This window comes from Miscanthus floridulus, chromosome 16 (genome assembly GCF_019320115.1).
Source record: "Miscanthus floridulus cultivar M001 chromosome 16, ASM1932011v1, whole genome shotgun sequence".
NCBI lineage: Eukaryota > Viridiplantae > Streptophyta > Magnoliopsida > Poales > Poaceae > Miscanthus > Miscanthus floridulus.
In genome coordinates this window covers 102,612,287-102,635,896 of record NC_089595.1, presented here as the reverse complement: position 1 = coordinate 102,635,896, position 23,610 = coordinate 102,612,287, and the positions used below count along the sequence as shown (strand labels likewise).

The window sequence follows — 23,610 nt, the reverse complement described above, 5'->3', positions numbered from 1 at the left end:
AGGTCTGCTGCCGATGCCTCGTCGTCAACTAGCCTTGGCGTAGACGGACGACGGGCAATGGCACCGCGGCCAAGCCGTAGCCGCGCACCGTTGAGGAACGGTGCTGGAGTTCAGCCGTCCGCGGCCGAGGGCCCCATGGCGTGTGACTCGCAGGGCGACGGTGCCATGTTCCCTGTGACTGGCGACGATGACTTGGTCGCGGCTGGGCTGTCCCCGGAGCACGACGACGACGGCCGTGACCCCTTTGCGGTGTTTGATGACGCCACCCGCGGGACACAGCCGGCGATCGACGTCGATGCCGTCGATGCAGGGGCAACGGGGACAGGGACGGTGGACTCCAACACCCACTCCAACTACACTGGTGTTAATGGTAATGCTGATGGTAATGGTACTCGTACTCCTTCCTCTGGTGCTGTTTCTGGACTTGGTAAGCGCAAGTCTCAGTGCTGGGGTGACTTTGAGGAGGTTTATGAGAAGATTAATGGTGTCGATGTGCGTGTTAGAGCTATATGTAAGATGTGTAGAACTGTGTTGAGTGCTAGATCTACTGCTGGTACTGGTCACATTCTTAGGCACCAAAAATCTTGCAAACAGAAACTTGATAATGCTTCTAGGGTTCAGTCTCGACTAGCTTTTAATGCTGATGGGTCTTTGCATAATTGGAACTATGATCCTGCTGTTGCTAGAACTGAACTGTGTAGATTGATTGCTAGGCTTGATCTTCCTCTTGGTTTTGGTGACACTGATGCATTTGAGGAATATATTAAAAATTCTCATAACCCAAGATTTGTTAGATCATCTAGAAGAACCACCACTAGAGATCTGGATAAGTTATTTGCTGAACGTCGTGCTATGATTAGGAACTGTGTGCATGCTTCTGCATCTGTTGCTTTGACTTCTGACATATGGTCTGGTAATGCTAAAGAGGATTACATATCTGTTGTTGCTCACTATGTGAATGCTGATTGGGAATTGCAAAAGAAGATTGTTGGTCTTAGGTTGATTCAAGTTAAGCATTCTGGTGAAAACATTTCTGCTTCCATTGCATCTGTTGTTGAGGAGTATGGCTTGGTTGATAAAATCTTTTCTATCACTTTAGATAATGCATCTTCTAATGCTAAGGCTATGGAAACTTTGACACCCATGTTTGCTGGTTATCTTGGTTGTGATCCTGCACCTGATGATCCTGCACCTGGTTACAGTCTTGTGCATCAACGCTGTGCTTGTCACATTATTAATCTGATAGTCAAATCTGGACTAAAAAGAATCAAACCTTATATAGAGGATTTTAGAACTGCAATTAATTTTTTGAACTCCTCTAATCAAAGAATTGCTATGTTTAGAAACTACTGTGAAGCTAAAGGTATGAGACCTAGAAAATTTGGCTTAGACATGGATGTTAGATGGAATGCTACTTATCTCATGCTAAAACACTTGGTTCCTTACAGTGAAGTATTTTCTGTGTTCATAAATTCAAATTATGGTTCTGCACTGTTGTCTCCAGCCCATTGGCACGTGGCTGGGAAAATATTGGAGTTCCTGGAAGTATTTTATGACTCTACTGTTACATTGTCTGGTGTTTATTATCCTACCAGTCCTCTTGTGCTGCACCATGTTCTGGAGATTGGAACTCATTTGCATGCATGTGAAAGAGATGTTAATCTTAGACCCTTTGTGTACCCTATGCAGCATAAATTTCTCAAGTATTGGAAGGACATTCCTCTCTTATACTCATTTGCATTCATTCTTGACCCTAGAGCTAAGCTGAGAGGTATGCAAAGGGTCCTCCATTTACTTACTGAATATACTGGTACTGATTACACTACTTACTATGCTGATTTGAAAACTGAGTTGCATAAAATGTTTGAGAAATATTTGAGAAAGTTTGGTGCAACCAGGTCACAAAGGGTTGCTGGTCCTACCCCACCCACTGGTAAGAGAAAACAGGCTTGGGGGGTAATTTTTGGAGGATCAGGTCTGCCTGGTCCTTCCAGTGGCACTGCCTGTTCTTCTTCTCACTCTACTGCTTCTGAACTTTCAAGCTATTTGGACAGCGACTGCATAACTGCTTATGAGGATGGTTTTGACATTCTTCTGTGGTGGAAGGACCACAAACTAACCTATCCTATCCTGGCTATTATGGCCAGAGATATCATGTCAGTTCCTGTTTCCACTTGTTCTTCAGAGTCTTGTTTCAGCTTAGCAGGGAGGATCCTAGAAGAACGGCGCCGGAGCTTGAAACCAGAACATGTTGAGATGCTGACCTTGTTGAAGGACTGGGAGCTAGGAGAGAAGAGGGAACAACATGAAGCTGCTGATACCAAGGAAATTGAAGATGCATTCGAGAATCTGTTCCTGGATGAACCAGAAGGTGAAGATGATGGATCTGGTGGCTGACAGTGGCATTGGTTGGCTGGGAGTGTTGGAGTACTTTTGTGTGAGTTGAGAGTGGATGTGTCCCTCACTCACTTAGTCACTTGTTTAGTTTTCATTTAAACCTTTGAACAATGGTCTGTAATAACTATGTAAGATTAAGACATTTGGAGCTGGCTGCACTCTTTTTTCCTGCCTAGGGTTTCTCACAAGGGTGAGTTTTACCTAGGTAGGTTTTTAATGAGGCAGCATTGCACAAAACAGCTCTTTTTGATATCGTGCCGTGCCGGCCCGTGACATTTCTGCTTCCATTGCATCTGTTGTTGAGGAGTATGGCTTGGTTGATAAAATCTTTTTGATATATTGCTTCCATTGCATCTTTTTGATATATTGCACAAAACGGGCTGTGGGCTGGCACGGCCTGTTATTTTTGCCGTGCCTCACGGGCTAGCACGGCACGAAAAATGGCCCACAGGCCCGTGCCTGGGCCGAAGGCCAGGCCCGCAGGCCGATGAGGCACGGCCCGCAGGGCACGGCGTGCCTCGTTGGCCCGATAGCCATCGTGCCGTGCCGGCCCGTGACCGTGCCGTGCCGGGCCGGGCCGGCCCGATGCCCAGGACTACCTCCTAGCTCCCATGGCGACCAAGCCCTACCTCCTCTGGGGGGACACGCACGCCACCTCCCTCGTGGCCTTCGACTCCGGCGTCGGCATCTTCAAGTCGAGCGCTCTGGAGACGGCGGCGGCGCCGGCCGCTGCGACAGCCACGACGGACTCGGCGCTGGTCCCGCCGGAGCTCGGCGCCCCGGCGGTGGCGCGGCCGCGTCTGCGCCGGGACTCCTCCGGGTCCGGCAAGAAGAAGCAGCAGCAGCAGGAGGCGGGCGGTGGTGTTGTCGGGGCCAAGAAGCCGCCGCAGCGCGGGCTCGGCGTGGCGGAACTCGAGCGGCTCCGTTGCGGGGGCGACCCGCTGCTCGAGCCCTCCGCCGTCGTCGGGGACGCTGCTGCCGGCGCGCAGGGGCAGGGCCACCCGCTGCTCCACTATCATCACCAACGCCACGACCTGCAGATGCCGGCCTCCGCGTTCGGAGCCGCCGCAGGCGCGCGCTACTGCTCGCAGCTGCTGGCCCCGGCGCCGCCGCCACCGGGCCCAGTCTGCGTCCTCCACCCGCCCGCGGCGGCCGGCTGCCAGAGGGCGCCGCCCGTGGCGCCGGAGCAGCAGTACTTCAGGGACCGGTGGAGCCGCATGGGAGGCTTCTCCATGGCGGGCGGTGGCGCTGACCACCAGTCCCCGTCCCAGTCCCAGCTGCTGCCGGCGACACTGGCGCCAGAGCACCCTTCAAGCCAAAGCACTATCTGGCGTCCTGCTGTGTCCTCCTCCTCCTGCCTCCACACCGGCCACCGCTGCGACATCTGCTCCAGGGTAAAGCCACCAACCTTTCTCAATTCCCTACTACATCTACTGATCTACATGATCGTGTTCTTGACAAGTAGTACGTACTAATCTTGTCTCCCTTGTTGCTATTGCATCTGCATTTCTTGACGCTTCCAAAGAGGATCCGAGCCTTGACAGAGAATGGAGGACCACTGGCACCGACGCCTCCAGACTACTCCATCTACAATCTTGCCACAGCCATGGCCACCGCTCGCCAGGTGCTTGTCAAGAGTGCTCGTCGTGTCCCCTCATCTGCTCGTGCACACGTTCAAAATATCCTCTTTGTCTATGAAGCTAGCTTTACTCGATCAAATTAAAGTCACAAATGCTGCGATGCACGCACTGCGCAGGGAGACGCGTTCTTGGCGCGGGAGAGGAAGCAAGGACCGGCGGAGGCCGAGGCGCCGGCGAAGAAGGATGTGAGGGAGATCGAGTTCTTCCCGGCAGCAAGCGCGTACCACACTGGCGAGAGTGGCCGAATCTCCGTCCCCAACCCCAACGAGTCGGAGCTCACGGCGCCCTTCTCCTCCCCGTACGGCGCCGCCGCCAGCCACACCGCACCGCAGCTTGATCTGTCACTGAGGCTGTAGGGTTCGATCGATCGTTGCGCTTGCTCCGCAATGCAGGGTTTTAGCCTTGTGTTGTTGCTTTATATCGGTCGTCATGTGTGCTATCTAGATCAATGGGTTTTATCTTGGAGTTTAGAATTTTAGACACTTCGTAGTTCTGTTGCTGTTCTTTTTACTTTGCTGATGAAATGCTACCTTATTTGTGAACTGGAAATCGATCAGAATCAGATAACTGTTAAATAAACCGATAAGCCTTTCCTATTTTTAGCTTTGCATGTTTATTTGGTGCATGCGCGCATGAACTCCGAGCTGTGGACGTCGTGCGCGCGTAGATAGGCCGTGGCCGAGAATAGCTCGCCACGAGCTCTGGCTCTCCGCCATTGGCGTCGTAGTGGACGTAGGGATGGATGCGCATCACACGTCGTGTGAGAGGTGGCCGAGTGGTTTTTGTATTCTTCTATTAATACTCAATCAATTGCATCAGAAAAGCTATTGGTTTTGCAACACCAAAATTCTTGTGTCCAACTGTGTTCGCGTAGTGTTCTTTCTCTGTTCGAGCTCACTGTCATTTGACGCTCACCGCTGTTCAGCGACTAACAGGTGGTATCAGAGCTCGGAGTCAACACCAAGTGGTAATCGCTGAACAGCGGTGAGCGTCAAACGACAGTGAGCTCGAACAGAGGAAGAACACTACGCGAACACAGTTGGACACAAGAATTTTGGTGCTGTAAAACCAACAGCTTTTCTGATGCAATTGATTGAGTATTAATAGAAGAATACAAAAACCACTCGGCCACCTCTCACACGACGTGTGATGCGCATCCATCCCTACGCCCACTACGACGCCAATGGCGGAGAGCCAGAGCTCGTGGCGAGCTATTCTCAGCCACGGCCTATCTACGCGCGCACGACGTCCACAGCTCGGAGTTCATGCGCGCATGCACCAAATAAACATGCAAAGCTAAAAATAGGAAAGGCTTATCGGTTTATCTAACAATTCTCCTCCTAAGCCTTGCCTACATGACGAACACCAAGTTTAGAGCGCAGCTCACAGAATCGTTCGCGCCCCAGAGCCTTGGTGCAGATGTCCGCCAGCTGCTCCAACGTCCCAATGGACTGAACCTGAACCTTGTTTTCCTCGACGCACTCGCGGATATAATGGTATTTGACATCAATATGCTTACTTCGATCGTGGAACACAGGATTCCGGCTGAGCGCGACGGCGGACTGGTTGTCGATCTTGAGTGCGAAAGCTCCTGCCTCCTTTCCCTTGATCTCTGCTAGGAGACGAGTGAGCCAGACACCTTGGCAGGCAGCTGTGGCGGCGGCTATGTACTCTGCTTCGCACGATGACAGAGCCACAACACGCTGCTTCTGCGCTTGCCAGGTGACCAGGTTGCCGCCGAGGAAGAAGACGACTCCGGTCGTGCTCTTGCGGGTGTCGACGTCGCTTGCCAGGTCGCTGTCGCTGTACCCGACAAGCTGAGCTCCTTTCTTCCTTCTGTAACAGCAACCGAATTGCAGAGTGCCTGCAACGTACCTGAGCACCCTTTTGACAGCAGCAAGATGCTCGGTGGTGGGATCCTCCATGAATCGGCTGACATACCCCACCGAGTAGGCAAGGTCTGGCCAGGAGTTCACCAAGTAGCGCAGAGAGCCGACAATGCTGCGGTACTTGGTTGGATCAACTGCTGGAGCCAAACTCTGCTTGCTGAGCTTTAGGCGGGGCTCCATGGGAGTGTGGCTTGCATTGCAGCCAGTGAGCCCGGCTGTTTCCAAGATCTTCGCTGCATACGCGCCTTGGCAGATGGTGATCCCAGCCTCACTCTGGGTAACTTCCAACCCTAGATAGTAGTGAAGGAGGCCAAGGTCACTCATCTGGAACTTTGCCTTCATCTCCTCCTTGAACGTGGTGATGTCATCGCTGTTGAGTCCGGTGATCACCAGGTCATCTACGTAGACTTCGACAACGAGCCGGTGATCACCCACTCCGCGCAGGTACACAGCGTGCTCGGAGGTGCTCCGCTGGAAGCCTAGCTCAATCAGGGAGGAGTCAAGCTTGGCATACTAGGCGCAAGGTGCTTGTCGTAGACCGTACAGCGCCTTCACCAGGAGCAGAATCTTGTTCTCGTGGCCGCGCAGGACGAACCCCGGCGGCTGCTCGATGTAGACTTGTTCTTGGAGTTCGCCGTTCAGGAACACGGACTTTACGTCCATGTGGTGCACTGCCCAGCCTTCGGAGGCGGCATGGGCGAGCAGCAACCTCACGGACTCAAGTCGGGCCACCGGTGCGAAGACTTCGTCGAAGTCGACGCCCTGCTGTTGCACGTAGCCCTTTGCGACGAGGCGGGCCTTGTGCTTAGTGATCACGCCTGTGGCGTCCTTCTTGGTCTTGAAGACCCACTTTAGGCCTATCGGCTTCGTGCATGGGGGAGCGTCGACGAGCTCCCAGGTGCCATTTGCCTCGATGGACGTCATCTCGTCCAGCATTGCGTTGCGCCAGCACTCGTGCTTAGCTGCTTCATCGAAGGACATCGGCTCGGCATCGCTCGCCAGCAGCAGCCGCTCCTCCAGATCGCGTACAGCGAGCTTGGGCGACTCGGTCTCGCCAAGGATGTTGTCGACGCAGCGAAACCGAAGAGGCGCATCGTCATCGTGGTCGGCGTCCAGCAGCTCGCTGGTATCTGCTCCGGGCAGTGACACGAACTCGATCTCCGGGTGTGGCGCCGAGCTTGGTGTCGGGGTCGGTGTGCGCTGGAACATTGCTGGTGATGGAGATGCCGCAGACGTGGAAGGAGATGCAGAGCCCGCAGCAGCGCCCACCGAGGGAGTGTGGGTCACCTCGGTGGTGACCACAGAGGGTGCGTCCACCGCAGGTTCATCGATGGTGAAGTCGGCGTCGCCTCCGTCATGATCAGCAGGCCATGCCCACTGGGCGCTCTCGTCAAAGACAACATCGCGACTGATGTGAACTCAGCGGGTGGACGGGTCGTAGACGTGGTATGCCTTGGATCTGGCCTCGTATCCAACGAAGATCATCCGCCTGCTTCGATCATCCAGTTTCTTCGGATTAGGCGCAGTTACCTTGATGTGGGCGATGCTGCCGAACGTGCGGAGATGATGGACGCCCGGCGCACCCCCCGTCCAGAGCTCATAGGGAGTCTTGCCCTCGATGCTCTTCGACGAAGATCGGTTCAGAAGGTAGACGGCCGTCGAGATCGCCTCGCCCCAGAACACAGGGGGGAGCCCCTTTGCCTTCAACATGCACTGCGCTGTCCCCACGACAGACTAGTTGCGACGCTCCACGACACCATTCTATTGCGGTGTGTGCGGTGTCATGAGCTCGTGACGTAGCCCGAGCTGAGCGCAGTAGTCGGTGAAGTTTGCCGACGTGAACTCGCCGCCCCGATCGGTGCGGAGCGCGAGCACCTTCTTGCCCATCTTCCTCTCAGCGGCTGCCTGGATCCGCTTGATGGCAGCTGCTGCCTCATCCTTGGACGGCAACAGGGCGCACCACATGTACCAAGAATAATCATCGACTAGGAGCAGTATGTAGCGATTACCACTTGGTGTTGGCGGTGAGATCGGTCCACAGAGGTCACCGTGGAGAAGTTGGAGCACCTCGGTGGAGCGCCCGAGCGCCTTCTGCGGGAACGGTGCATGCCGCTGCTTCCCAACCAGGCAAGCGTCACAGAGCTGCTCCACCTGGTTGAGCAGAGGCAGACCTCGGATGAGCTTGTCGCGCGCCATCTTGCGGAGCGCGGTGAAGTTGACATGCCCGAATCGGGCGTGCCAAGTCCACGCATCCTCGTCGGCTCGCGCTGCCAGGCACACCGGTCGTGCGATGGTGACGTCGAGCACGTACAGGCGGCCTGGGCTACGAGGGATCTTGGCGAGCAGGCGCATCTCCTCATCACAGATGGTCATGACGCCGCCCTTCACCAGCACCTCGTAGCTGCTCTTGTCCAGCTGGCCGACGGAGATGATGTTCGCCGTCAGTCGGGGTAGGTAGTAGACATCGGAGAGCGACCGGTGCTCCCCATTCTTGTAGGAGAGGAGTATGGTGCCTCTGCCTTCGATGCGGGCGGTGGAGCCGTCGCCGAACCGCATGGACCCGGTGACGCCGGTGTCGAGGCTGGCGAAGGCAGAGTGGGCGCCCGTCATGTGGCTGGATGCACCCGTGTCCAGGATCCATCGGCTCGGATCCCTATCGGCGGTGGAGTCGAAAGAAGCGGGTCCGTGCAGGGAAGTGAGCACCTTCTTCTCGGTGAGGTGAATTTCGCCGCTCGGAGAGGATGGATGCGGCGGCGATTTGGGGGAGGTCGTCACGACCGGCTGAGGTGAGTCCTCGGACTGGGCCGTGGCGATAGCGACCATGAGCGTCTCCTCCTCCTACTGGGCCACATGGGCCTGCTGGGATGGCTCCTCCTTCTTCTTGAGACAGCAGTCTTGGGCCCAATGGCCCTTTCTGCCGCAGCGTGGGCAAGGCTCTGCAGGAGGCGGACGGCTTCCGCCCAACCGCGAGTCGCCGCTGCCGCCGCCGCCGTGTCTGTGGCCACGGCCTCGGCCGCGACCCCGGCCGCTGGAGCTGGAGCCGCCTTGCTCCTTCTTCTTGTACCTCTCGACCCATTCCTCCTCCATGAGGAGCAGTTTCCCGCTCGCCGTGTGCGCTGGCGCGGGCTCGACATCGTCAGCCGCCTTGACCATTCCCGTCACCTCCTCTAATGATAGTTTGGAGACGTCGAGAAGGGTTTCAATCGAAATTACCAGCTACTTGTAGCGAGGACGGACGACACGCAGGTACTTCGCCATGACCTTCTGATCGGGCTCCGGGTCTCCCAGTGTGGCGAGTCGCTGGACGATACCGGAGAGGCGCAGAGCAAAGTCTTCGATGGCCTCGCCGTCACGGAGAGAGATTTACTCATACTCCGCGCGGAGGCCCTACGCCGTCGCCTTGCGCACGCGTTCATCGCCGATGCGTAGCGACTTGATGGCTTCCTAGGCGTCCTTCGCGGACCCCTTGTCCACCAGGATGGGAACGAGCTCCGCCGGTACGCCACTGCAGATCGCGTCGAGTGCGCTGCGGTCGTCGTCGTAGTCGGCGTCGTCGTACTCGATGGCGTCCCAGAGATGACAAGCTTGTAGCTTGAGTTTCATGCGGAGCGACCACTCGTGGTAGTTGCTCCGGGTCAGTTGAGGCCAGTTGCCAGAACCGCCTTCCCTGATGATCCGCTCGACGACGACTTCCCAGGGATGGCGTGCATCCCGGGTGCGCGAGCGACGTGGGTCGCGCGTTCATGATCGTCAGGGTGGAGAACGGCTTGGTGTAGGCGAGCGTGATGGAGTCTTGTTGCCGGAACCGCTGGTGGCGCCCTTCTTCTTCTCTTCACGCTTCTTGTTGCTGTCGGATGGTGAACGCCCACACACCGGAGATGCCATGGTGACAACGAGGTCCTTCTAGAACCTTGCTCTGGTACCACCTGTTAGTCGCTGAACAGCGGTGAGCGTCAAACGACAGTGAGCTCGAACAGAGGAAGAACACTACGCGAACACAGTTGGACACAAGAATTTTGGTGCTGCAAAACCAACAGCTTTTCTGATGCAATTGATTGAGGATTAATAGAAGAATACAAAAACCACTCGGCCACCTCTCACACGACGTGTGATGCGCATCCATCCCTATGCCCACTACGATGCCAATGGCGGAGAGCCAGAGCTCGTGGTGAGCTATTCTCGGCCACGGCCTATCTACGCGTGCACGACGTCCACAGCTCGGAGTTCATGCGCACATGCACCAAATAAACATGCAAAGCTAAAAATAGGAAAGGCTTATCGGTTTATCTAACAATTCTCCTCCTAAGCCTTGCCTACATGACGAACACCAAGTTTAGAGCGCAGCTCACAGAATCGTTCGCGCCCCAGAGCCTTGGTGCAGATGTCCACCAGCTGCTCCAACGTCCTAATGGACTGAACCTGAACCTTGTTTTCCTTGACGCACTCGCGGATATAATGGTATTTGACATCAATATGCTTACTTCGATCGTGGAACACAGGATTCCAGCTGAGCGCGACGGCGGACTGGTTGTCGATCTTGAGTGCGAAAGCTCCTGCCTCCTTTCCCTTGATCTCTGCTAGGAGATGAGTGAGCCAGACACCTTGGCAGGCAGCTGTGGCGGTGGCTATGTACTCTGCTTCGCACGATGTCAGAGCCACAACACGCTGCTTCTGCGCTTGCCAGGTGACCAGGTTGCCACCGAGGAAGAAGACGACTCCGGTCGTGCTCTTGCGGGTGTCGACGTCGCCTGCCAGGTCGCTGTCGCTGTACCCGACAAGCTGAGCTCCTTTCTTCCTTCTGTAACAGCAACCGAATTGCAGAGTGCCTGCAACGTACCTGAGCACCCTTTTGACAGCAGCAAGATGCTCGGTGGTGGGATTCTCCATGAATCGGCTGACATACCCCACCGAGTAGGCAAGGTCTGGACGACATCGCGACTGATGTGAACTCGGCGGGTGGACGGGTCGTAGACGCGGTATGCCTTGGACCTGGCCTCGTATCCGACGAAGATCATCCGCCTGCTTCGATCATCCAGTTTCTTCGGATTAGGCGCAGTTACCTTGACGTGGGCGATGCTGCCGAACGTGCGGAGATGATGGACGCCCGGCGCACCCCCCATCCAGAGCTCATAGGGAGTCTTGCCCCCGATGCTCTTCGACGAAGATCGGTTCAGAAGGTAGACGGCCGTCGAGATCGCCTCGCCCCAGAACACAGGGGGGAGCCCCTTTGCCTTCAACATGCACCGCGCCGTCCCCACGACGGACTGGTTGCGACGCTCCACGACACCATTCTGTTGCGGTGTGTGCGGTGTCGTGAGCTCGTGACGCAGCCCGAGCTGAGCGCAGTAGTCGGTGAAGTTTGCCGACGTGAACTCGCCGCCCCGATCGGTGCGGAGCACGAGCACCTTCTTGCCCGTCTTCCTCTCAGCGGCTGCCTGGATCCGCTTGATGGCAGCTGCTGCCTCATCCTTGGACGGCAACAGGGCGCACCACATGTACCGAGAATAATCATCGACTAGGAGCAGTATGTAGCGATTACCACTTGGTGTTGGCGGCGAGATCGGTCCACAGATGTCACCGTGGAGAAGTTGGAGCACCTCGGTGGAGCGCCCGAGCGCCTTCTGCGGGAACGGTATGTCAGCCGATTCATGGAGAATCCCACCACCGAGCATCTTGCTGCTGTCAAAAGGGTGCTCAGGTACGTTGCAGGCACTCTGCAATTCGGTTGCTGTTACAGAAGGAAGAAAGGAGCTCAGCTTGTCGGGTACAGCGACAGCGACCTGGCAGGCGACGTCGACACCCGCAAGAGCACGACCGGAGTCGTCTTCTTCCTCGGCGGCAACCTGGTCACCTGGCAAGCGCAGAAGCAGCGTGTTGTGGCTCTGTCATCGTGCGAAGCAGAGTACATAGCCGCCCCCACAGCTGCCTGCCAAGGTGTCTGGCTCACTCGTCTCCTAGCAGAGATCAAGGGAAAGGAGGCAGGAGCTTTCGCACTCAAGATCGACAACCAGTCCGCCGTCGCGCTCAGCCGGAATCCTGTGTTCCACGATCGAAGTAAGCATATTGATGTCAAATACCATTATATCCGCGAGTGCGTCGAGGAAAACAAGGTTCAGGTTCAGTCCATTGGGACGTTGGAGCAGCTGGCGGACATCTGCACCAAGGCTCGGGGGCGCGAACGATTCTGTGAGCTGCGCTCTAAACTTGGTGTTCGTCATGTAGGCAAGGCTTAGGAGGAGAATAACTGCGTGCGATGATGTTGTGATTCTGTATGTATCAGCTGGGGATTCGTTTGCCTTGTTTGTTTGAGTTGGGCCTTGTTTAGTTCGCGATTTTTTTTGGAAATGGTACTGTAGCACTTTCGTTCTTATTTAGCAATTAGTGTCTAATCATAGTCTAATTAGGCTTAAAAGATTCGTCTCGTGAATTTCGTCTAAACTATGTAATTAGTTTTATTTTTTATTTATATTTAATGCTTTATGCATACGTCCAAAGATTCGATGTGACGGGGAATCTTGAAAAATTTTGGGAACTAAACACTACCTTGCTCTCATTTTGTTTTCAAGCGTGCCACTCCTAATTTGGCGTAGTCTACTAGGACTAGGGGGAGTTAGATTTTTAAGCATCGGCAACCATAGATAAGTGGCTGTTCAGTGATTTTGCATTTAGCATTTATATGGCATGTAGAATTGTAGACATAATAGGGTTTCAGATGTCACTTACACTTTTTGTGTCCAGTCAAAATGAAGTGGCCACTGCTTTGGGAGGAATAATAGTTTTCTCCAAAAAATAAATAGAGCATTCTTTAATGCCTGTTCATCATTTTATTCAAATAATCAGGTATTTCAAGAACCCATATGAAACGTAATGTTTGTTGTTTGAATGTTTTTTTCTCCACTTCCTTTTTAATTCCTGACAGACTTTATTACCAAGAGAAGAGAAAGTAGACTATGCTGAAAGAATTGAACTGCAAAAGGATCCATGCTGACTTAATATACACAATCATTAGAACAATACGTGTTCGCTTAATCTGGCTGCAATTTTTCTTTGAGATAAAAATGACACAAAAATGAAAAGCAGGAGATCGCTCTCAATGACATCTTCCCAAGAAGCTTTGGGTTCAAGAGGCTACCCTGGTGCACACCATAACAGTTAATGGATACACATATCCACATAAAGCATTACGAAACTGGTTTTGGATAAGCCATTTTACATGTAAAATTTTAAGTACTAACATGGAGGTATAACCCAATATATTGTTCTTGTTACTCCTGTCACGAAACCCTGCATTTGTGTTGATATAAATAAATTCACGGCAGAAGCATTAGAACTATATTATGTGAAACATGGGAAATATCCGACACCATTACCCTAATTTGATAGGAAGCAAAACAAAATCTTCAGCTATGCCTTTTAGCGTTTTGATTTATGTTTTTAGGCTATAGTAGATCATAATGATAATCATATATAGCAGTACCAAGGCTAAAAGGCTAATGCAAGAACCAAATCACACCCTGCATCTACATATGGCCACCACAACATAACCACTTATCACCCAAAGTTACATGTTGCCGGTTGCAACAACGCACCCTTGTCTTTAGCGACCAAGTGTCCACTATAAACACAAGAAATATATTGTTTCCTCTAACTGTCTATAAATTAATATGAATTGATTTATACAAATACCGCATGATTATCTAGTTTATATTTTTGTATAATACGTGTCTAAGGTTTAATTTTGGGTTTAGAGAATTGAGTTCAAATTGAAAGTTAGAGGAAAGTTTCTAGTTGAAGGTTCCCCTCCTGGATTTTTTATCATGTTTCCTTTGCATTTGGTGTTACAGTATAATTTTATTTTTTTTCTCCTCTGTTCTTGGTTCCATACAAAAAGTAAAGTCCATTTACTCCCCCTAAGTAGTTTCTAAATTTGAAAAAACTCCTGGAACTCCAATGCCAGACAACATACATACTTTAACTTTCCAAAACAGGATAAAATACCCCCTCCCACGACCTACAATTTCAAAGTGGTATATGTTAATTAGGTGGTGTATCTCTTTCTCTTATAAAAAATCATAACATTCTCATATAAAATTGGATGAATACAAACTTTCTATCAAAATTACGGAGCTCGATGCTCTTTATAACTTTTTAGTTGGCATCTTTTTTATTTGAGATCTTTTAGAGGATTAAATATTTGTTTTGATTTTTTCGTTAGCACTGTGAGTAAAACCTACACTAGCACGTGAACATGCTCTACTCATTTTCAGCCTGTTCGCTTGTTGGTTTCAGCCAGCCCAAACCAGCCAGCCAACAGTGTTTTTCTCTCACAGCAAACCAGCACCAGCCAGCCCAAACCAGCATAGAAACCAACCAGTGAATAGGCCATTTAGCTTGGCCTGTTATGGCTCTACAACGGCAAAAACATTTAAACTTGCATTGACCGTGAGTGTGTGCAGTCGGGGTGGTCTTGTGACAGGCAAAAAAAAATGCGTCCGTTAATTTGTAGTAAGCCAGTGTTTAGATTGCAAATATTTTCAACCCGATGAATAGTAACACTTTCGTTTTATTTGATAAATATTGTTCAATCGTGGACCAACTAGGCTCAAAAGATTCATCTCGTGATTTCCAACTAAACTGTACAATTAGTTATTTTTTTACCTACATTTAATGCTCCATGCAAGCGGCTAAAAATTAATGTGATGGAGAGAGAGCGAAAAAACTTGGAATTTGGAGGTGATCTAAACAAGGCCTAAGTGACTTTTGGGATTGGAAACTCCAAAATAACCGACACATTAGATGGATTATTATCGGCGGCCGTGCAGGGAAGGCCAAGGCTGCGGCCGCTGCTACATCTGCTGCGTGCGGCGTGCTGCATGCAGGGCAGGGCTGCAGCCTGCACTGCAGGTTGGCCGCCGTGCCGGGGACCAGCTACAGAGAAAGCATCCGCGCATCGACCGGCTAGCCCCTGCAGGGCGCAGGCGGTGCACGGCAAGGAAATCTACAGCCTAGGCTTGCTCGCCGAGTGGCGAGTGGAGAGTGGAGAGGATGGTGGCGGTGGATCGGCCGGACGGGCGAATCGGCGCAGCACACGGGTGTTCATGCATTAATATGCACGCTCGGGTCGGGGCCTCGTCGCCTCGCCAGTCTTTCTCTCTCATAGAACTCTCTAGTCTCTTTAGGGGAAAATTAAGGGGGTGTTTGGTAACGCTCCCACTACGGCTCCGGGAGCTGTTTCGCGGCTCCGTTTGCCAAACGACTCGAAAGGCACCAGCTCCACCATAGGAGCTCCTTGATTTGCACTGAGAGCAGCGAGGAGAGAGAAGAGGAGCCGAATAGACTAGCTTCGCCCCGCTCCTTGTCAGTCTCGTGGGCCAGGCGCGCGGATGATGTCGGATTTGCCCAGCGGGCGAGGACGGCGTGGCTCTGGGCAACGGCGGCGCATGCTGGGGAGGGGATGACCGACGGCGGCATGGGACGGGCGGGGTGGCGCAGGGCAGCACGACGAGTGCGGGCCACCGGGAGCGGCGCGCGCGGGGCCGCCGAGCGAAGAAGGTCCGAGCGCGGCTGGGAAGGAAGGGCGGCGGCGGTCGAGCGGATCTTATACTCCTAGAGTGAACGAATAATATAACGTAAGAAAAGAAAATAATAGAGAAAAAAAGAAAATAAAATAAAGGGTATTATGGACATTTTACCTTTTTCGATTACACGAAGAAGCTGTTTTGCTAAACGGTCCAAAATAAAAAACGGTTTCAGCTCCCCAAATAAAGCTGCTCCACGGATAAAGCCATAACTAAAGCTATTTTAATTAGAGTTGGAGCTCTACAAAACATGTCCTAAACTAAGATCCCTCCTTGGCTCCTTGTGCTTTTGTACAGTCAGTTTTCTCATAGTGCTGCAAATGTAGTAGACCCCATGCCACGACCGTGTCATTGCAGCACTTTTTTTTCCCGTAGCCATCTGGTTACCATGAGTTTTTAAGAATGTGGATAAAAAAAAAAGTCTCAGAAAACCGGAAAATAGACCAGGGAGCTGGGACTTGAGATACCGCCACGCGTGAGGTCAGGAGATAGCTGTGGGGCCCATACGATCTCGAGTGTCAATGCCAGCAGCAGGTGGCACGTGGGCCCCAAGCGGCAGGGCATCGATGACCGTCCCAGAGCCCCAGCGCTCAGGTCCTCGCCCTGGCACTGCCAGAGTGCCAGGCCGCCACTCAAGCCACTGCCAGTAGCACACGGCACACCAGTAGTGTTTTTAGCCCCCGTTCGGCCGGCCGGGTACCACGATGAGCCCTCGCGCCCAGCATCTCTCTGCGTCTCGATCCCGTCTGGCACCCCGTCCCCGGACCCGGGACCCTGGTACATGCAGAGTGCAGACGAAAGCTGGAGAATACAACATAGCGAGCTCGCCGACCGCTGTTACACACAAATAGAGTGAATGGTTTGGGTTAATAATCAGTCCACTCTAGATGGAACGATGCATCATGATCCACTCTAGACAAAATGGTGCAGCATAAATCCATTCTTCAAATTTAATGAAATGACTCAATTTCTCATACTAGTACTAATTATTTAGCTCATAATTTAGTTTGTGAGGAATGAAAACGATGGATCAACCGATACAACAAACCATAAGGTAACTCATTCGTCAAACCCAAACAGCATGTGCGTTTCACCCTTGTGGCTGGCCACGGTGCCACTCGTTTTGCCTGTCACCGAGTTCTCGTATCCCTCAATCCATTAGCCTGTAGTCACCAAAAACTGAACTGGTGGGGCAGCGAGCTATAAGCAGGAACACCAGTACAAGCAAAAGAACACGGCGGCCCATGTACGCAGAAACATTGTCTTCGATTTACCAACACACGTCATGAAGCAAAACAGCGGGGACTCGTCCATGATCTACAGATTCTGGTACAAACGCAGAGTTGCAGAGCCGAGTGGCCACGGAAGAGGACACTCGTGTTACACTAGGGCTTGCTGACACAACGTGAAGGCCTCTGCTTTCGACCTCTCGTCGCCTAGCCCCTCTCCACTTCCCTCATTTTTCTGCAACAGATGAGGAAAACATCAAGGCGTGTCTAAGCATATATGCAAGATAGTAAACAACTTGTTGATCAAAGAGGCAAAATGCTGCCAATAGCTTAACAAACAAAAGCTGGGAAAGAAAGAACGTGAGCTGAAAATACTTCACATGGAAATGTTAAGGAGCAGTTTTGAACCGATGAAAATATAGCAAAAATCTGTAAGTTGTTTCGGACATTGGTTGCGTGTAGAACGAGACACCCTGTTTCATTACTTATTTTAGCCTTTTGTGACAGTTGTTATTCGAATACAGAATATTCACATGACCAGTAGTTTACTGTGAATTGTGTTGTTTCCCGACAAGTTTATATGGCTGTGAACAGTAGCTAAGCTAGAGCAAAATAGAGGGGGTGCGAATAGAATTCAAATTTTCGGCAAATTTCTGGATAGAATATATATGCATAGCATTCTTGGAGCAAGTTGTTTTCTAGATACAGGTTCTTTATTCCTATCTAGGCTTCTGGAACATAGCCAAAGCATGCTCTAGCCAATGCTTGGATAGGGTTTTCAAGTTTGAACTAAGTGGGAGGGAGAGAGAGAGAACTTTGAGGTCTGATTTATACATGTGAAAAATAGCACTCAGGATAATCAAGTCATCACTTTCAGTTTCGCATGCAGACTAGAGAATAGGATGCTGCATGCAGATATTTTCATGCTCATGCATCTTGGTTGCTACATCAATTAATCCATCATTTGTTCAGCGAGCGCAGATGTCAAATAATACAACCTACACTAAAATGAAGTTACGAGGCAAGTTTATGTGTATACTTTTAACCTACACTGAAATGAAGTTGTGAGGAAAGTTTGTGTATACAAGTGCAAAATGTTAAATACAAAAGGACACAAGATGATCTGAACTGTAAGTTATCTAATGCCAAACAAATGATAATGATATGCATAGTGCAGCTAAAATTTTGAAAGCTAAAATAAGCCTCTTAAGGAACTATCTGGGAAGCGTGGATTTTCAAGGGTTGAACTTATTCATCTGCCAAGTTAAAAGAGAGCACATGCATAGACACACAACGCTTCCAATCCACTACGTTCAGCATGAATCCACTAATCCACCAAGTGTGCTTGTGACTTTTGGGCTGGCAGTGCAGAGGCATATCTCAATTCTCAATATCTCAGGAGTCAGGACTAGCAACTTAGCAAGCCCTAGATTAGATCTACCATGACTCAACTTATCAGGCAAATAAGCTACTTAAATATATAAGCCTAAAACTTCTTCCAGATAGTACACAAGCTCTTGCAAACTTATAAGAATATATAGTCATCTAGCTGGGCTTTCTGTCCCATCGAGCTAAATTTTATAGACCAAAGCAAATACTTCATTCTATCCTTCATATGCCCTAGAAAAAAAAATCAGTTTTTATCATAATTTTCCAAGGGATAATGGTGAACAACCAAAACAGTGACACTACTAATGTCAAGCAGCCAGCACTTTTGATAGCTATTCAACTATCATGTTGAGCAGGAAAAAATCACTTCATGGAGAGTCTATGTTGGAGCTTCTTCTCACCCTGGCAATTGCCCAACTGTCAACTCCATTTTTTTTGCATCATTGTATATAAACACAACTATTGTACCTTTGGATATAAACAGAAAATCCATGTTTAATCATGCAACTGTTGCCACTTTTTTGTCCTAATAGATTAAACAAAATGAGGAACCAATCCTACATGGAAGTAAATGTCTCAACAAAAAGAACATTGTTGACATGGGAATATCAAGCAATTTGCATTATAATTTCACACACTATGTTCACAGGAGTATGAGGTGATCATTTTCATAAGAGGAAACTATACTAGGCTATATATTTGCCAATGCCTATGTGGCAGCTGGGGTTAATTCATTTTGCTTGAATTTTTTGTCAAGTCAAAATGAGAAACTTAGACCTCTATTGAAACTATGCCAGACGGCCAGATATTCAAGCTGGGCATTCACATTGTCATATGAACGCAAAAACTGTCTAGTATTTTAAACTTTCTTGCTTTCTTTAGATAAAGGGGAAATTTCTTTCTGGACTAGTTAAAACCTTACAGTGCAATGTTCTCTCATTTATCCTCACCATCAACACACTCAAGCATTTCATTCCCTACTTCATGGATGTTGACAAATTGACTAACAAATGAAATACATGGACAACTAGTCAACAAACAAATGAAATAGGACAGACCCAATGAATGAAGATGGCGTTTGGTTCGATGGACTGTAATGTAATCTGTTTACTTGGGGGACTGGATACGATGCAGATGTTTGATTCGATTCTGTCCGTTATGCAGTACCACGTAATCAGATACCGCCCTATTCATCATTGATACCGCTCACCTCCGACCCTTATCTTATAGCGCTGCCGCCGTCTCTCTGTATTACCGTTACAACGCCGAACCAATCAAAGTCCACGATCAACAGTCCCACCGACTAAACCCACGTGAGCTGATTTCATTTCCGGATACGTTACCTGAGGATGAACCAAACACCATGGAAATAGTAAGTAGAAGATGAAGCAATAGGACAAACCTTTCTGCGCCTCCAGCGCCTCATGATACACAGGCTCATTTTCAGGCACCGTTCGCAGCTCATCCCCGAAAGCATCATCTGGGTAGCGCACAACCACAACGGGGCAGAAGCAGTGGTGCACGCAGTAGTCACTGACGCTCCCGAGCCTCCCTTTCCCGGCCCTGCGGGAGGCACCGAATCCTCGGCTGCCCATGATCATGGCGGACAGGCCGAGGCGCTCGGCCTCGAGGCATAGGCGCTCCTTCATGTCGTGGTCTTTGACGATGTGGATCTTGAAGGGGATCTGCGCGCCGACGAGCGGCTGCGCAAGGTCCTGCGCCTTGGTGGACGTGAAGGCGTCGAACTCCTCCTCCCGCTTCTTCTTGGCCTCCTCGGGCTCCTCCTCGGCGGCCGCAGCGCGCGCCGCGCCCTCGGCGATGTCGGCGTCGGGGTCGTCGTCGACGGAGACCGGGATGGAGCCCCAGTCGGCGCCATAGAGCACGGAGGTGGGGCGGACGTGGAGCAGCACGACGGCGTCCCCGGGGCGGAGGTAGTTCTGGACGGCCCAATTGACGGCGAAGGCGGACTCGTCGGAGAGGTCGACGGCGATGCCGATGCGGCGGTGCGGGGAGGACGCCGCGGCGGAGGCGGCAGCCAGCGAGGAGAAGAAGTACCGCGGCGAGGTGGGCTGGATCGCTGCCACCGCCTGCGCCGCGGACAAGCGCACCGGCGGCGGGCCGGACGGCGACCTGTCGCCACCAGCGCCGGCCGTCGGGGAGGCCGGGTGCGTCGCCATCGCCGATCTGCCAAGTGCTTCCTCCTCCGGGCGGCTCGAGAAATTCCTTCCGCCCGCGGCGCCTCGAATCGAATCGAATCGGACCTGCTCTCTCGATCTGATCACGGGGAGGGCGACGGGGACGGGGGAGAGGGGAGACGAGACGGCGAGGGTTTTGGCTGCAAATGACGCGGATTTGTGGAGACAGCGACCAGTGGAGTGGACATTGATGAGCGTGATTTGTCACTTGTCAGCGATTAAAATGATGGTTGGGCCCCGGGAATGGACGCCTCACGGTGGCTTCGGGCGTTCCACGCGTAATAGACCTGCTTTATAGCTACCGACAATAATGTTAAGAACTAATAAGATATATATATATATATATATATATATATATATATATATATATATATATATATATATATATATATATATATATATATATATATATATATATATATATATATATATATATATATATATATATATATATATATATATATATATAGGGAGAGGCTATTCAGCAGCCTGCTACAAAATAAGTTATTCTGTAGCCACCTCTATTTACCATAATTTTATATACTAATTTACCATAATGTCAATACATATTTACGATAGTTGGGTTACTATAACACATGGGAATATTTACCATAACGTTATAGTAAACCACTTAGTAAGGAGTTACTGTAAATCTCGTAAATTAACATAGTAATTATCGTAACTCAAAGTGGCTACAGAATAAGTTATTCTGCAGCTAGCTATAGGATAGTAGTTCTATATATATATATATATATATATATATATATATATATATATATATATATATATATATATATATATATATATATATATATATATATATATAGTCATTGTCACTGCCGTGATAGAGTTTGCGCCTAAGATTAGCATATCACACCGACAAGTACATAGCATAAATCTCTACTTATTACCATGAAGAAGAAAATATCTACATCATCCATTCGTTTGGGCTGCCTTTTGCTATCAAAATTGCTCCGCTAACGGCAGGTGAGAACATGGGTGATAGCAGTAGGATGATATCAGTCATCAGTGGCCACAAGAACATACTACATCGATGGGACAGCGAACAAGCACGACCACATGCGTTGCGACGAATCAACGAAACATGTTACATCAGAGTCCATGAACATCCTCCTCGAACCATAACCTGAAGCTATGCTATGCCATCCAGACCATGAGGTTTGGCTGCTAGCTGAGGCATTGCTAGTCCAACCTTGCAAAGCTCAGGTTCCACAAACAAACCAATCTTGCATACCTCTATGAAGTACTCATTTTGGTTGTTGATCAGATGGTTTAGGATTTTTGTTATGGTTAAGGGGACTACACATAGTATCACATTGTGTATAGAACACAAGTTGTCTTCTGAGTTTGCAACATACTCCTTGCCCTGATATAGAATTAGGAAATAGATTAGCATAGATATTTATAATATCTGGAAAGGCTATAGAAAGTATCATAAGCAAAACATGGAGTTAAAAAAACACATGCAGAATTGCAGAAACAAAGCATAGGCAAATCGCGGGGTGCCATATTGGACTTTTAGGACAACTAAGAGTCTGTATATAGTTTTCTAAGGGTTACTCTAAATTAACAGATAGATTCTCATTCTCTAAATGTACTTTCCAAGTGCACTACTTCTATTATGCGGCTGTAACATTTAGCTTGTACTGAAGAAACTCGAGTGCAAATAGTTTTCATTTTATGATATGCAAATAGTCCAGGCAACCTTTTTAATGTGTAATAATTTTCTACTAAAATCAAAGTGTTGCATATTGGTTTAGAAGAATCAACATAGTAGAAAACTGGTTATCAACTATTGGTTTTGTAGACCATGTAACATATTTTCTACATGGATGGAATTTTCATCTCAATAGTCTACTATGCAGCATGCAAATAGTTTATACCATATGCAATCATAATTCACACATATCAATCCCCTGGCCCATTGTCAACCATACATTGACAACATCATATTCATCTAAAACCATGCCCATCTTCTTTCCTCTTTCAAGCTTCCTGCCTGTTTTTAACAAGACACTTATGGCCATCAGAGTTACTAAACTTCTGAATCTCTCAGTCCGCTAGCAATCCATCTTAGAGGTTTTGCAAAGACAAGATATTAGTTTCCCTTTTGCCATCAGCACTCTTCACTCACCTCCCATATTGGACAATGTATGACAATGATGAATGCTGATAATAGTTAAAGATACATGAAACCATTTTTTAGATGAAAGATTACCTCATGAAATACAATGTATCAGTCAAAAGTGGTCACAGCTCCTAAAATTGTGTCAAAACTGAAACTCAAATCCATCTAACTCATATAGCTCTGCAGCCAATTGTTCATGCCTTGTCAATTTACATCTTAGTATAACAATGCTTTCACAATAGATAACTGCAGGCTCAAGACGACAATAACTGAGACCTGCAAGAAGGCATTAAGTAAATGGTTTAAGAGTAAGGCTTAGATTAGTTCATACTTTCAGAGTATTGCATTTCAATAAGATACTACTCATTGTCAACCATTAATGCACCTTGGAAACCATGGTAAAATTTACCACTATGTGGATGACTATTAAGTTTAGGAGGAGCATCATCAGTACACTTAGCTAATATGGCTAACACTAACCCTATCAAAATAAATGGAAACTCTGAAAGTTAATTAATACGAGATGCATCTCTACCATACTATATTGTAATAAAAATACTATTGTAGAAACAAACGATCCAATTTTTTATCATCACAAATGCTCTCGTTGCAGCAGAGTGAAGTGGATTTTAACAGCTTCCGATATACAATACAAGTACTACGGTCTAGCCGGCTCGGTGGCTGATAAGACGACTGATGTTGTTTTATTGTGAGAGAAAAACACTGTACCATAACTGATAAGTTGGGCTAATAAGTTCAAGCGAACAAGACGTATACCGGTGGCCCAACTTTATAATTCAATTTATACAATTATACGAGCCTCTTTAGAACGTAGAAATTTCACCAGAATTATGTAGGTATTTTATAGTTTATTTTCACACAAAAAATATAGAAGATAGGGAAAAAACTTCCATTCCAAAAGAGATCTAAAAGTTTCAGTCCATTCGGCTTATATAAGCTGCTCTAGACCAGCTTATGCCGATAAAATCTGGTTGGCAGTCTATCGAGAGGTATACCCACAGTAGTAGATGATTGGTGGAGGTACGCGTAATAGGAACTGGATGGTGACATAAGGCGCAGGGACAGCGATTTAGACAGGTTTGGGCCATCTGATCGACGTAATACCCTACGTCATGTGTCTTTG

General features: G+C 49.4%; 3 protein-coding genes across 3 annotated transcripts; 2 read left to right on the top strand and 1 right to left on the bottom strand.

Annotated features, from left to right (window-relative positions):
* Positions 1 to 3,008: 3,008 nt before the first annotated feature.
* LOC136511862 (uncharacterized) lies at positions 3,009 to 4,393 on the top strand. The gene is made up of 3 exons (XM_066505889.1): positions 3,009 to 3,802; positions 3,922 to 4,021; positions 4,154 to 4,393. The coding sequence occupies exons 1-3, from the start codon at positions 3,009 to 3,011 to the stop codon at positions 4,391 to 4,393; spliced, it is 1,134 nt and encodes a 377-aa protein (XP_066361986.1).
* A 7,181-nt stretch (positions 4,394 to 11,574) lies between these two features.
* Positions 11,575 to 12,159, top strand: LOC136511156 (secreted RxLR effector protein 161-like). The gene has a single exon (XM_066505340.1). The coding sequence runs from the start codon at positions 11,575 to 11,577 to the stop codon at positions 12,157 to 12,159; it is 585 nt and encodes a 194-aa protein (XP_066361437.1).
* Positions 12,160 to 16,751: 4,592 nt separating this feature from the next.
* On the bottom strand, positions 16,752 to 20,482 carry LOC136513375 (universal stress protein PHOS32-like). Its single transcript, XM_066507380.1, has 2 exons — positions 19,525 to 20,482; positions 16,752 to 16,968 (listed from the first exon to the last, which is right to left on the bottom strand). Exons 1-2 carry the CDS (start codon positions 20,297 to 20,299, stop codon positions 16,961 to 16,963), a joined length of 783 nt encoding a protein of 260 aa, XP_066363477.1. The 5' UTR covers positions 20,300 to 20,482; the 3' UTR covers positions 16,752 to 16,960.
* Between the last annotated feature and the right edge of the window lie 3,128 nt (positions 20,483 to 23,610).

Bases quoted from the DNA above. Each gene is read 5' to 3' on its own strand.
- LOC136511862 (XM_066505889.1), top strand. From the start codon at position 3,009: ATGGCGACCAAGCCCTACCTCCTCTGGGGGGACACGCACGCCACCTCC. The intron at 3,803-3,921 runs AACCTTTCTCAA...GACGCTTCCAAA, and splicing joins TGCTCCAGGGTAAAGCCACC to GAGGATCCGAGCCTTGACAG. The intron at 4,022-4,153 runs GTGCTTGTCAAG...CGCACTGCGCAG, and splicing joins CCATGGCCACCGCTCGCCAG to GGAGACGCGTTCTTGGCGCG.
- LOC136511156 (XM_066505340.1), top strand. From the start codon at position 11,575: ATGGAGAATCCCACCACCGAGCATCTTGCTGCTGTCAAAAGGGTGCTC.
- LOC136513375 (XM_066507380.1), bottom strand. From the start codon at position 20,299: ATGGCGACGCACCCGGCCTCCCCGACGGCCGGCGCTGGTGGCGACAGG.